Source organism: Sparus aurata, chromosome 20, assembly GCF_900880675.1.
Source record: "Sparus aurata chromosome 20, fSpaAur1.1, whole genome shotgun sequence".
Classification (NCBI taxonomy): domain Eukaryota; kingdom Metazoa; phylum Chordata; class Actinopteri; order Spariformes; family Sparidae; genus Sparus; species Sparus aurata.
In genome coordinates this window covers 12,229,499-12,244,878 of record NC_044206.1, presented here as the reverse complement: position 1 = coordinate 12,244,878, position 15,380 = coordinate 12,229,499, and the positions used below count along the sequence as shown (strand labels likewise).

Genomic DNA, 15,380 nt, shown 5'->3' with positions numbered 1-15,380 from the left:
AGCTAAAACTCCAGACGGTATCTTTCATGTCATTCTATCAATATTTAATTAATACATCTTCCGGCTCCACTGTACTGAAGTCATAAATGAACTACATAAAAGTTGTGAAGCTCCGGAAAAAGACTAAAAGAAAGACTCGGATGTCGCTGCTGCTGCTGAAGTTGCTCCAATTCAATTTTTCCTTTACTTTGAAGACATCAGAGACCACATACTGTATGCTACACTGTGTAATTGCAATTTTGTGGAACTACAAAAAATGGGGCACTGTGAACCTCCGCAAATCTTTAGCTGAAGCGCCAACCTTCATGTGCCCCATAAATCCACGTAAAATAGCCCATAGGTGTCGGAGCGAGGGGAGATGAATGACTCAGGAACGCGCTCTGATTACCATCTGTCTTTCCGTGATCATCACTGCCACCAAGGGCTGATGAGGCGTTCTTTAAGACGATGTTTACTCAGTCGCTCCTGCGACACACACACACACAGAATATGAAAGTTACAACATGCATTATAGATCTGAGATCACAACTCCAGCAAACCCCAACTGTGATTAAAAAGAGGCTGTTTTGTTTTATCAGCCCTCTCCGCTTCCCTTATCAGCTCATTTGCATAATTAACAGTGTCTGACGCTGTCCTCGCCGGCAACTGCCACTGTGATTTTCTCCTGCTTGGAATTCTGTCCTACTTCACGGTGTCACTGCAGCCCTGAATGCAGCAGCAGGTGCATGGTGCTGCATACCTATAAACTCTTTGACGCTGTTAAAAGTGGCTTCTGGCTCCATTTGTTTGGCATATTTTTGTTGTTGTTATTAATGATCATCCAAACATGGCACTGAAATATTTCCTGAAAGTCGCTAAATTTATACTAAAAACGCATCTCAAACTATTCTCACGTGCACCGTGCTTCATTCACCAAAGGGGTCGGGCATTTGACTGAAGCACAGTGACACTGTGGTTGGCAGGGCCTTCTTGTTTCCATGTTCTCCCAGTGCTTGCATGGGTTTCGTCAGGTCCTTCGTTTTTCACCACCATCGACAGCGCATACATTAGGTTGATTCTCCAGTCAGTGTCCTTGACCAAGACACTGGTTAAGATCTGGAGTTGGTCCCAGGGCCTGTGCACTCGCTGCCCACTGATCCCTCAGGATGGGTTCCATGCAGAGTACCAATTTCACCTCGTTGTACATTGTATGATGTGTGTGATCACTATATATAGAACACCATATTATTTGAAACTATAAGATTATATACCATAAAGTCATGCTCAACTATTATTTGGAGGTGGACCGAAATATCAGCTGGCCGATATTGAGCAATATTGGCCTATCACAGATTTATCGGTATTGGCTTTTTGTGGCCCAGTGTGTGCCAATATATAACAAAACTTGTTTTGAAATTATAATGCAGAAAAAGATGCTTGAGATCATTTTTAATTATTGAATTTCCATTATGTGTGCCTGCATTGTGGCATTTTAGACGATTACGTTTATTGTTAAAGGTAAAATGTGTTAATTATTCTACACACATAGTGTTTGATGACCGCTTTCTAAATGATCATCGCAAAAGTTTTGTGTATATCAGCCAATATATCGATATGGGAATCTTTTACTTCAAAATATCTGCAATGGCCACAATAATCAAGTATCAATTGGGCTCTAATTATCATCATCCTTCTTTTTTTATATATATGAAATAGAGCATGTACTGTATTTTAAATGTCTTTTCAGACTATTCTCCATCCAGGGCTCAACATGACAAAGCATCATCCTCTACCCTTTAATACTTCTGTATTCATCTGTGAGTCAGCAGCAGATTTACTATGAAATCGAGTAAATCCTTCCTGTATATTCAATCGTTCTACCCATCAATGGGTTCAGATGAAAGAGGTGAAATACTAAAGGACATTAATGGCAAATATCCTTTACATTGGCAGGCAGTGACTGAAAAGAGGCAATAAGTGCTGCAGCAAAAATAAGAATGCAGACAAAACCGACTTACAGACATTCAGTATACAAACCTGATTTATTTAGAGAGGTAGAGAAAACATGGAAAGAAAAAGCAATCTCCACCAATGTAAAAGAATAGAGCTATTAAATGGCCTTTTTGATTCATTCAAATAGCGTGAATGGTAAATATTAACATAGATCTCCAAAATCAGGAAGAATATGTTTTTTTGTTAGCTATTTGTGGACCTGGAACAAGTAAGCAGGAGGCCAGCACTACAGCCCATGATCAGCCACAATGCATGTTGTGTATCAGGTAGCAAAGACTGTGTCAATGTACTATATGTGATATGATGATTATATCGTAACATACTGTTCTGCAATTAGTATCCGAAGGTTTGAATACTGAAGAAATGATACGCTACAAGAGGCATCAATCAGACTTTGAAATGTTTTTGCTTTTAAAACTTTCCAAGCAGATGTCAAAATGTTGTTCCTGACATTAATAACTCTATTTTTGTTTTCCGAGTTCTCTCTGACAGATTGATGGTTAAAGACCATTTTCACAGCAATCATCCACCCACACAGGTGTTTTCACTTCACCTGATTAGACCTCTGCTCGACGCTGTGTGGGCGTGTACGGACAGTTCCTGATTGACAGCTCCCCTCGGTTTCCTGTTATGGTTTTGTTGCACCTGTCAGGGCGGGACAGCGCGCAGAGTTATTGCAGACATTTTGACTTATCAAAGCAGGAGAAGCACAGGTGGAATTAATCACACCTATGACAGCTGTATTATGTTATGTAGGTGAGACGGATCCAAGTGCCCGCGTCAAGTGCATGCTTAGGCTGATACCTAAAGGGAAGAAGCCACTGTTAATGTTATCATATATACATATGCTTGTTGTGCCTTGAAAGGTCAAAATGTCTGCTGGGACAAGGGTCTCTTATTGTTTGAGTCTACACCCAACCTTCCTCCATCCAACGTCACTGAAAAGTATAAATTTAGACAGATGAGTGCATGAAAGTGATTAATTGTTCATGTAACAGTTTAGAGAGTATTGGTGGAGGTAGTTTTAAGTGTGCAGTCACTTCACAGTGTCATAATGTTCACGCCTCTGTCACTTCTACAACTACCACCCTACTTTTCATGAAATAACTTATATCTTTTTAAACAGGATATTTGGCTTCTGTCCATATCCGCACCTCCCAGATTACATTTGGCACATGAAAAAAACAAGAAGTGTCACAAATTAGAACCTCTTCAGCAAGGCTTCCCTGTGCTCTCCGTGCCTTGCTTTGATCAGAGATTATTTTTCCGATGAGAATTTACACGGGACTGCCTCCCTGCAGGAATAGCCGGAGCAACACTGTGTCATGTGTTCCAGTTCTAAAATTAAAGGGCATGTGAAGGTCAGCTGATGTAGCACAGTCCCTGTGAACCGAGGGTGATTTTGACTCGGAGATATTTAAAAAAACGCTCCAAGGAAGGTGACTTGTGCTGCTGCATGATGAGTAATCTGACTCTGCCTTTGTTTTTCTCCCCTCTGCTCTAAAATGCTGTCCTCCCTTTTCCTGATGGCGTGCACACACACACACACACACACACACACACACACTTCTCCCTGCATTGCGTGCTCTCCCTCGCTTACGTCTTCACTCATAATCTCTTTCTCGCTCTCTCTGTGTTTCTGCAGGCTCGCTGACAGTGTCCATCACCGACATGCGAGCTCCAGTGGTGGGGGGCTCAGGTGGGGTCTACGCTCTGTGCTCCGCACATCTGGCCAACGTCGTCATGGTAACTGTCATCATCACCATCACCACCTCCATTGTAACGTCTGAAAGCAGCTTTCAATAGAGACGGAATGTCAGAGCTGTTTCGCGTGGCATGAGACCGAGACAAATGACACTCCCACCGACATCCCGGGCGTCACTGTTTACATTTATTTATTTCACAATAGATGTTAGTTGTTTGTTTTCCCTGCTACTGTCGGATCACATCAATGGGATATTTTTTATTAGCCTGCAGTCTTTGAATATTCCCTGTGACCTCTTGCAGAAGCTCTAGCTGAGTGTTGTCGATGAGTAGTGTACCCAAAAGACTTCCACCAGCTTCTCAAATAGCTTTTTTTCCCTGTTCTTTTCATTTGTATTGATGAATCAGACATGAGCTGCCATCCTAGACACTTACATTAATTATTAAAACCATGTTTATTTGTGTCTCCTGGAAAAAAAACAAGCAGTGCAATCCCCTGATGCTGCTTGAAAGCTTTTTTCCCCCGGGACTTATTTGTGTGGGTCCCTGTCACATGGTTTACATGTGAAATTCCTTTCATATTCCCTTCAACTGTCGTGGCAAAGTGTTACATCTAACAAATCACTTTAACTAATGTCGCTGTTTACTGTGGGCAGTGGAGATGTCAGCAGGGATGGAAATCAGAGTGCTCTGATGGGCCCCAAGGCAAAGACTGTGTAACTGTAACTGCGCTCGTAGCAGCTAACAGTTTATTTGGTCTGTTACACCCGATGCCCGTTTGTTGTTGGGAAATCCTGCAAGGCACGTCTTAGTTCTGCTCCGATAAGTTCGCTCCTAGTTTGTGTCTGAAGGAAATCACGAAATCTTGTCCAGTCTCGACCCAGTAAGTTCCCAGCCATCTGCCATCAAGCATCATCATCCATTTTGCTCAACAGACATTTTCAGGTCCAGTGAAGTTTAAGGGGGCTGCTGTGGACGTGACTCCCTGGAATTCATGCAGCTCCAGCTAAATTGTCAGAATACATCTTGGAACCCTGTAGCGCAAAAAATCAGCCTCACTCTCAAGTGTTTTTTGATGTTTTTAAAGAAATACTAGTGCAGTGACTGTTCAAAATCTGCCTGTTCAGAGTTGGTCTTTTGCATGGCCTTTGGTGTTGCTGCAAGCAGCTCTCTCATGAATTGCTCATCCAAACTGCTTCACACTCGACTGCATGGGGTTATCAAAATTAAAACTCAAATTAGCTGATGCCTCATTAGGGACAACAAAGCCATTTTTTTTTCTCCCTGAACGGCAATTTGTTGCACCGCACTAATCTCCATTGTGTTTGCTTCTGCATTTGTTTATGTCTGCTTCCCCAACACAACACACAAGGTGCGTGCATGTTTAAGATTAGATAAGAAAATCTGTGGAATTTCTCTTTATGCGTTTGACACAACCTGACTTTTAAAAGGAGTTTAAAGGACTTTTGGTGTGAGCCCAGCATCAGTGTGCGGAGCCATGAAGCCAGAATACCGAGGCCATTCCCCCGCTGCTGCACACAGCAATGTTAGCTGTTAATTCAAAATGTATTAATATTTAACGCGTCGCTTGCCCAAATTGCACCAAATTCAACACTGCACTTCCTTGCGACGGCAACAAACCTGTCAAGCGTGAAGAAGATTGGATGAACAGTTCTCGGGATATGCGGTAAACACACAGACGACGGTTCCTTGCTTCATAGTTAGATGAGCTCTCACTTTTTGGATTTTAGTCTTTGAGTCTCTGAATGATCGTCTGCACCTGATCTGTAACAGTCAAAATGCACTGGCTGTCCTTCGGTTACAGATTCGGAGAGCAGCGGCACCATATTACACCCACCTTGGATCTCTCCCACCCCCCCATCATGTTAATCATTTATTTGTAGAAATATTGTGACATTACAAGAAATTGCTGCCACTCCACTGTATGGTCACGGCAGGTTTTATTTATAATCCCCCTCTCTCTTTAATATTGCATGGCGTTCACCTTTTTTTCCCTGCTGTGAGAGAAGAGGAGAAAACACGAGCCCTGGGTCACATTCCCACAGCCAGATTCTTAAGGAGGGATGTGACGGGTACAATTCTTCATCCTGCCGAGTAGATGTGTTATTCTAAGACGTGGCGCCATTGTTCTTTCCCCCCCCCGGAGAATCAAAAGGACCATTTATTGGCCCGCTCTCCCCTTCTACTAAATTATCTCGGCCCTAATTAATAGAGTGCCACTGGGTTGGAACCAGTAAGTGAAGAGCAGCCAGGTGTATAATCGCGTCTGTGTGTGTGGTGTAAGCGCTGCCTACTCTCTCTTAAGGATATGGATTATCTTACTTTAAAGTCTAAATATGTCCAGAGGATGGTAACTGAGGCGTTTCTTCACAGACTGTATATACACTCGCATATGAAATGCTCATTGGTGTCGTGATTGTTTGTGCTGACGAGACACTTTGGCTCTGTGTTGCAGAACTGGGCCGGGATGCGCTGTCCATACAAGCTGCTCCGCATGATCCTGGCGCTAGTTTGCAGTAAGTTGTCCAAATTTGCTGTCGAAGCCCTGCGCTTTTTTTTTCTTCTCCCTACTGTTGCTGTTTATGTTGAATTTTCAGTTAAATTTACATTACAACTTTTCACTTTCAGCATCCTAACACATACCACAAGGAGCTTTTAACTGGTCATGAAGCTGTCTCAACCTGACACTGATCCCTCCATGTGACCGGCATAAGTACACAATACCATCAGCAATAAGTTATTCAGTTGTTGTTAATGCCCTTCACCAGGTCAGATTCCGACCTTTATGGGTCAGATAAGTTAGAACATTTAAATGTGCTCACTGCCTGATTGAAGAAAATCCTCTGCAGTCTGATGGTACAGAACGTCACGAAGCAAATTTACTTTGTTTCACCATCGTCATATTACGGCTATTAATCTTAGATACAAATAGATGCATTACCTCAGCAATGTATCCTGCAAACAGCTGTGTTGAAAGACAAAAAATAGCTCAATAGTACGGCTGATGGAGGGTGCAGGAGTGCGTAGTCACATCAAGGCTGTGCAGTTTTCGTGCTATCCAAACATTTCCAGTAACTTCAGAGCATCGACCCTACGGTGGAAATGTATTAAAAAAAGATGGATGTAGTCATTTCCAAAATCCACAGCCTGTTTTTATCTAAGTATTCTGCTTTTGTCTATATTTATTGGCGTTTAGTCTTTTAAAAACAAAATATTTTTCTCTGCAGTCACAAAACTGTTTGCTCGACAGCTTGCTGCACACAAGGGAGCCACACACCTGTATTAACAGGGCACCATAAATTAAACTCATTGAAGAAAGCTGATTTAATAAAAATTAAATCACTTCTATAAGTATGTTGCAAATGCCAGTGGTTAAGTTTAAGGTGCAACATTTTTTTATCAAGTTGATTATTATTTAATACATTTTAATTTGAGAGCTGATATAGACTGAAGGTCTTAGGTCCACTGTGGGCTGTGATTTATTTTCACGAGGTAAAAATGTTTCAAAACATCTCTCTCTCTGATTCTTTCACGAATCACACCCTGCTATAACAATAGCAATATTGGCTTTTGCTCCGGCTCTGGCAATTTGCAATGTTGCCATGGAAAAGACAGAGTAGTATTTGAGTAAGGTGTGCTGTCATGCCGATTTGAGCATCTAAAATTTCTAGCAGACCAATCGCAGTGCTCGATCGGAACTGCGTTGTCTGATCATTGCACCCTGACCTTTGACCCTTTTTTTCTAACATCCATCACATCGCACAGTGAAATTAAGGGTAAGAAGAAAAAGCATGTGATTTGGAATACAGCTTTAATAAGCATCCATCTGTCATTGCTAAATGTGTAGGCTGTGTAGTGCTGTATGAGTACTGGAACGCAGCCACAGTGCATCATCTAAGTGAGGGTCTGAAAACCTCTTAAAGCTGAGTGTCAGACTTCCTCCTGAAGCCATGTTTGCTAATTGCTCAGAGTGAGAGGCTCTGTGATTGGACATGTTGCTTTGTTTCCAAAGCTTTTGAGTCATACTACTTGTCCTCTTTCTCCACACGACGGCCGTTACACTGTGACTTTCATTAGTGAGCAATATGTTCCCTCCATCTGTCCCGAGCCTGCCGCCCCCGAACTGAGAGAGCGCTGAGTCTCTGCCGGGACGAGATATTTCTCCTCGGTGTTTTACAAACAGGGAATACAGCCTTTCAAAATAAAACGTGACACATTGTTTGTGAGAGAAACTGTGAAGACTGAATTAATTTGCTTTGGTTTTATAGAGTATTTATTCAGCTTTGGCAGCGCAGCAACAACCAACAGCAAATAACATTTGGAAGTATTTTTTGGAATAAAGATCCGTTAAAAATCCTCTAGTGACCTTTCTTTGCCAGCAGAAGCAGACTTTGATAAAACACTGTACTACAACACACTGTATAGCTTGTATTTGAGCATTGGCTTAAAGTCAAGTGTAGTACTCGACCTTTTTCTTTATATGTGCGAAAAGTGAGTCATACTAATTACTTCTGCTCCTTTGAAAAATATTGTGAGAATAAATGAGAATGTGTTAATAATCAGTAAAGCCATACAAACTCCAGAGCAGTTGCAGACCAGTGGAACCAGGTAACCATGGCATTTATGTCATTGTGATGGGGATTTTTCATTTTTAACACCCAAATGTATTAAATGTATTGATCTAGATTCAAACTCTTAAATTAAAATTGATCATATACTTAAGATCTGTCAACATGAGGCGCAGTGTGGTCAGCACGAATACCTCATCTAATCATCAGTCAGCCAATCATAGCAGTCAGCGTGTTATGATTTCCACTCTACTGATGTTTCTTTATTACTTTGTGTTGAGATTAAGATGAACAGATTGATATGGGGGAACAAAGGCGATAAGTGTGCCAACCAGCAGCTATAAAGTTCATATCTAGATTTTTTTAAATTTCAGAATCAGCTTTATTGGATAAGTATGTGAACACATGCAAGGAATTTGACTTCCTTCGCTCACAATGTACAGACGTAAACATGAACATAAACTTAAACGTACAGAGACTGACATGTCAAAAAAGCAGTTCACTATAGTTGGGGGGCTTATCTGTTGGACTACATCTTGGCTCTGAGCAGTTGCCAGGCAACAAGTGGTGATTCCAAGAAGTTAATGGCCCCAGCCAAGAGATGGTCACATAAACGCCCCCGCAGAACATCAAACTGTTGCTTTTACAATTGGCTTTTTGTAGGATTAAGCGATTAAGATATAAGGTGTTCATTTGAGAGCTTTTAGGGTCCTGGTAGTCAAATGTTGTTACCTTTGCTGTTTCTATGCCTTTTGCTGAGCTAACTATCTGCTGACTGTAGCTTGCATATTTATGGTGGAGACAGTGACATCAATCTTGTCATTTAACTCTCTGCCAGAAAGCAAATTAAGCAAATTTGTCAAAATGTCGAACAGTTCTTTTTCCTCCCAGTCCAGTCAGGAGCAGATGCTGCAGAGATTCCTCCGCGTTGATCCTGTCTCTCCTCTGTCCTCCACAGTGAGTTCGGAGGTGGGTCGTGCAGTCTGGCTCCGCTTCTCACCGCCGCTGCCCTCCTCGGGGCCCCAGCCCAGCTTCATGGCACACCTGTCGGGAGCCGTGGTCGGTATCAGCATGGGGCTGCTGATTCTGCGCAGCTATGAGGAGAGTCTCCAGAAACAGTGCTCCTGGTGGGTCATCGTCTTCTCCTTCATCACCTTCCTCCTCTTCGCCATCTTCTGGAACATCTTTGCGTATGACCTGCTGGGCGTGCAGATACCCCCTCCTCCCTGATGAAGGCCCCCCAACCCCCCAACCCCTCACTCCACAGGCCCCCCTCCATTTACACACTGACTCCAACCCTGATTCAAACAAAAAGTCCCCTTTGATTATAGTTAACTTTCCCATTTCCTCTCAAGTTAGACCCAAATGAAATGATATGAGATCATTCAAAACGGAAAAAAAAACGACCAAGAATCCTTTTTTACAGATACTTTGCAAATCAAAGAAAATTATGTCTCTTTTATTAAAGAGGGATTACAGTAGCAACAAGTACAAGTGAAAGCTCCTCAGATCAATTTTGAGGGGCATTATATCTTTTTATATATACTATACGTTGAAATATCATCCACATTACCAGCACTTACCGTTCAGTGAGCATTTAGCCGTTATGCTCCTTTATTTCGGAAGCTTTTTGAAGAGCCGTCTCATCAGTCGTTTGTTTTGAGTGCTTCATCCATATTTGTCAAGACCTCAAGTAAGAAGGGTCTTACTTGTTCATCACTGGTGCCTCTGGTGAAAAGGGATTTAAAGGGATAGTAAGAGTGTGCACTGCAGCGGCAACAATGCTGGCAAAACAAGAAATTTCCTGGCTTTCTTTAAGTTCAGAGGTCAGGATCAGCTGTGGCGGCCCCCCTTAAACTAAGAGGGTCTCTGTGGCTTCTCAGAGTAGAAGCCTGAATCTTATTCCTCACTGTGCCACAAATCAGAGCTACAGGAGAGGATCAAAGAAAAGCATCACTGAAATCTGATTTTTTATTTTTTTTTCATTTCACAGCCCTGCTCACTCACAACTCACAGGATCAATGTGACTTTCTGCAAAATTGCTAAAAAAAAAAAAAAAAACAGGGAACAAAACCTTTTCTTTAAATTGTGCCGCTAAGTGGTTAAGTTGTCAGTTAAGGTACAAAGGATAAATGGAATAAGAGACCCTTTCTCAGAGAAGTAGCAGGAAAAATGGAGCAAGATGAAGTCACATTTTATGTGGATTCTGTCATCCTTCAGGGGTACATTAAGGTGGAGGCATCACTGTCATTTTCACTTCATGTAAAAGTTAGATGCAATCATTTTTTTTCTGTATTATTTCCTTGACATCAAACCTACACTGTGGATACAGAAACATAGTTCACACAACATGGACAAGACGTAAAGTCAGGAAATGAAAGTGACCGCCTGACAGGAGAGAAAAGAAAAAGAAGTTTGTGGGAAAAATGCTGAAGTTTCCTGGATGGTCATCACTTCATCCAGCGAACTCCTCCTATTGCTGTGTCAAACGCTAACCACCAACTCGCTAGGCGCACCGTGTAAAATATGCCATGTCATGCTCTATGGCTCTCTGCGAGACAAGGATACACACACACACACACACACACACCTAGATACACACACACCTTTCTCCTCTTTGTCTTTGAGAGCAGCCACTGCCTGATTCTGTGGGTCAACGTGGACAAACTGAAGAGAAGAGCACACACATACACACACACACTCTCTCTCTCTCTCTCTCTCTCTCTCTCTCTCTCTCTCTCTCTCTCTCTCTCTCTCTCTCTCTCTGACACTCACACATACACACACACACACACACACACACACACTGGCCTCTGCCTGTTCTCGCTCTGACAGACTGAACTGGGGAGGGCGCGGATGTGTCATCACCTGACCTCTGACCTTTCGCGTCCCAGAGGGCATTGGGGTCTGTCAGGCCCAGTCTATACCTCAGTTTCTCATTCTTAGGGACTGTATACTTTTGTAAAGGAATGTACCTATAAAGAAAAAAAAAGAGTGTTATTAAGTTGTCCCCATTTTTCATTTGATAGTGGATGTGTATATTGTATGTTCATAACCAAGAGTATATTTATTTGTATTTTTTTTTTCCTCTTTGAGGGGGAAAAGAGAAAAATTTCAAATGGTGCAAAACGAATGCTATGATTGTTGTTCTTCTGATAACTCCTGTATGGCTTTGATCCTCCGAAAAATAGTCTATGAGGCAGAATCCCCTAGGTTTTTTTTTGATGACCACCGACAACTCGAGCTCACTTGGTTTTATAAATCTTTAGTGCTTTACAAAATAAGCCATAGAAAGAACTAAATTGAGAGGGCAAAAGCAGAAGGAAAAAAAAGGGTTTTAATTGGTTTGAAACCTGCTGGTTGGAAGCTTCAGACAAACTTTATTTTTGGCGTGTCTGATCAGACTTCATTTCTGCATTCTGAATATTTAACAAGCGATGAAAGAAGACAAACTGTGCAAGTACAAGCCTGTGAAACTCTCATGTAGCTAGACTCATTTTCCCAGCTTGTTTGTAGTGGATGCCGCTTCATTTTTGCAAGTGCCCACATCTCCAAACTGTCTCCTGCAGTGTGCAGACGCCTCACCGCAGTACTTCTGTAAAAAAACAAATTGCAGACATGACTTCTGTCATATATTATCGGCAGAGTGGTTCAAGCTTTTTTGGAAAAGCGGAGGCGAGGATGGCAATTACATTTACTCGTGCTACGTTCCATTTTTCAGTCATTCAATCAATAATTCATTTGAATGTTCGCTGGCTGCCTCGGATTTTTTTCTTTTATGCATTAGCCAATTTTGATAGTTGGTCATAAATACAGTCCTCAGCATTTGCTTCCACATGAAAATGTCAGTAGTAACAGAAGACTCTGTGTTAAATGAGGGAATCTATACGAAATAGCCAGAATAAGCCATTTTTAGACCGCATAAAGAAAAAAAAGAGAAGATCAGCCAATTCTTTGGTCGTAATGGATCTTTGATGGAAACTCTTGTGTATACTAGGAAATATTATTGCTTGCGATAGCAAAGATACATTAATGAATAATGCATACATACCCTGTTAGCTTATAATGAAGATAAAGATGATGCCTGAAAGGAGGTTAATGTGCCTCTTCAACTTTAAGATTCATAGGAACCGAGAAGGGTTGTAAAAAAGGGCTAGTAAATGGCTATGTTTTTGTAGAACACGTCAACTGTGAATATTACCCCTCTTGGAAGTACGTGCAGGACTAAAATCAAAGGCTTGAGTTCTTTACGCCCCTGAAAACACAAAAACATGATACTCGCTTATGTAGCTGTCATACAGAGTGAAATGTCCAGTGTGTGTTATACAAGTCTCTGAAAAAAGCCAGAGAAAATGAGAAGTATCTGGTATAAACAACCAGGTGGAGGGAAAGTGTTCGAGAGTAGTTTATTACCCCACTGTAAGCCAAATCTCCTGCCCCTGAGCCTGAGCTGACCACAGCACCATCACACCTCCTGCACTCACACAGCAGCTCAACTTAAAGGAGAGGAGCGATGGAGGCCTCGCTCTCATCCTCACGGCTGACGGCATGGCGGTATTGGTTTGTGAGGGATGGAGAAGGGCTGTAAAGCGGCAGCGTTCATGCTTTCACGTCCTGTCACGCTCATGTCACAACACACCGGTGTCAGGATGATGCATGGCTGTTGCAGGGATACAGCGTAGCCCAAAGCTATAGGCCGTAAAACATGATATCTTCCCTCAATAAGTGAATCTGACAGGCTGCATGATGTTAATTTAGTTGCCGTCTTGGAGTGACATATTTGTTTTCAACAGTATAAGGGCGGTGGGACTATCAATAACACTCAAAAGTCTCATTTGTACTTGGACCCTTGTTGATGTGTTTGCACCCAAAGTACTGCTGATTTCGATGCTCGTCTGACTCAAAAATGCAGCATACTTGACATTTGTCTGCTGTCTCTTATTTCCATATTTGCTGTATTCAGTCCCACCTAATCACCAGAATACATGTTGGCAATTCATTTTCTGCAAACCACGGACATGTTGATACTCGACGTTTCTTTATCAGTTTTCAATTTCATGTTGTACAGTATTGCTGTACTTATGTTCTTGTAAAGTTTAGGCACAAAACCAAAAAATTTAAAATGTTTTCGGCTTTCCTGGTTCCATTGACGCAAGCACAGCAGGAAATACCCAGTTTTCAGCAGCAGATCGCCTCAACGCCTCGTCAAAAAATATCTGATTTTGCTGCTGCTTATGAACGTCTCATCAAAAATACCCACTGGTTTCATGCTTATAATGTGTAAATGCTGTCTCGAACAGACGACAGTGGTCATCAGGCCACTTCAATCCCGTCCTTCTCCTGACACAAGTCAGCTCACACACATGTAATCTGGTGACACGATGGGCGTGAAACATAAAAAATGTAACATATCCATGGTTTGCAGAAATGTACACTGCTAACGTTTGACTTGCTGATTTCCTCATATTGTTTTAGTTGTTCTGTCATTAATTGACGTGTTGCCGTGCCATATTCTCTACTGCCATAAACATTCTTTGAAGCTTTTTTACCTCCCTATGCCAATCCATCGTGCTGTGATGCCCAATGCCTTGTTATAGTATGTAATTCTGAGCACCAGGCAGAGAGGCTGCTTCGCTCTTAGCTGTATGGTTCATTCTACAGGATCCATGAGAGAAAGACGTCGCAGTGCAAGCAACTCAAGTTGTTTATATATCCAGTAGCTGCTCTGAACTGCTGCTTGCCAACAAGCCGGCCAGGTTGCCTTTTCTTAGTGTTTATTGCTACTTAGACATATATATGTGTGTGGGAACTCACTGCAGGACTGTGCAGCTAAAGCAGGCTACTGTAGCTCCAGAGATGGACAGAACAACAGTCGTTGGATGCTCATCAGTGCATACATTTAGACTTGTAATATTTTACTAAAGATGTTGAAACCTTATATGCTGGTTTATGTGGCTCTAAGGCCCCAAAAGGTTGCAGATATTTGGCTTTAGTTCCCAAATTATCCTGGATACTGATGTGTTAAAATGTTTAAAACAAAGTCTTATTAAACATGTGTGTTAATTAGTCAGTAAAACTGTCTTGGACACAAAACTACACTGCAGACTAAATGTGTATCTGTGAATGCCAATGCTTGCAGATGCTCAACAATTTATGCAGCTATCAATCACACTTAGAGTCAACAGTATTCAACTTTAAATGAGGAACGATCTGGACTCAAGTGGATAGTGAACACTGATTTCAGTCAGCTGAAGCCAGAAACAAGCGTAAAAGAGTTTGTGACAGTATTCAGGGTTGCTCTCTGGAGATGAGGGTATATTTTCTGGTTTAAAACGGAGAACGTTGATAAGGTCTCGGTTCCCCAGTTTCTAGCTCTGGCGCGGGTTCTTCTCGTGTTCACAAATCCTGCCTGAGCCGCTCGAGGTCATGCCAATATCACAGGTGGTTTCCCTCCAGCGGTTGAGAATTTAAAAAAGAAGTCATATCTGTGCTGCTGTGGTAGTTTTTCCTGAGCTGCTTACTTGTATCGATCAAAATGGTGCCAAGCTTACGAGGTTCAATCTCTCAGACCAGACAAGAGGTTGTGCCAACAACAGCGTTTACAAACAGAAAAAGCAGAAGAAGCTATTTTTCTCTCGGTCATGAGGAAACTAAAGGAAAACTAAATTTACAAATGGATAATTTATATCAAAGTCCTCATTAATTATTTCACAATCTATTGTACTTTTTAAATGTTCTGAACGGAACCATTTTATATTGTATATATATGAATATATTTTGTTTTATTTTGTACTGTTCAATGTACTTTGCTTTAATTTAGAAACAATATAAATAAAGAACAATACTGTGGCAACATCCTACTGCTGTTTTGTGTGTTGAAGCTCAAGGAGACTTGCTTTTTCATTTTTTTCTTTCCTGAAATGTTTTGTATGATTCTGCATGTAAAAGATCTCAGAAGTCAAAAAACCCAAAGTCCGTGACAATAGGAGCTCTTGAGTGGTGCTGGCTCAGGCATGTTTGAGCTGACCAATCAGAGCTGACTTGGTATTCAGCATATGTCTCATACTATTAAATATTCAGACATGTTAACAAAAC

General features: G+C 41.7%; 1 protein-coding gene across 2 annotated transcripts in view; it reads left to right on the top strand.

Moving 5' to 3' along the window:
- Positions 1–15,143, top strand: part of rhbdl1 (rhomboid, veinlet-like 1 (Drosophila)) — a 45,601-nt gene extending 30,458 nt beyond the window's left edge. For both annotated transcript variants that reach the window (XM_030400268.1, XM_030400267.1), the window contains exons 6-8: positions 3,638–3,738; positions 6,173–6,233; positions 9,244–15,143. In XM_030400268.1, coding sequence (XP_030256128.1) covers positions 3,638–3,738; positions 6,173–6,233; positions 9,244–9,515 — 434 coding nt within the window. In that variant the 3' untranslated portion in view covers positions 9,516–15,143. The remainder of the gene's footprint in view (positions 1–3,637; positions 3,739–6,172; positions 6,234–9,243) is intronic.
- The last annotated feature ends 237 nt before the right edge of the window (positions 15,144–15,380 follow it).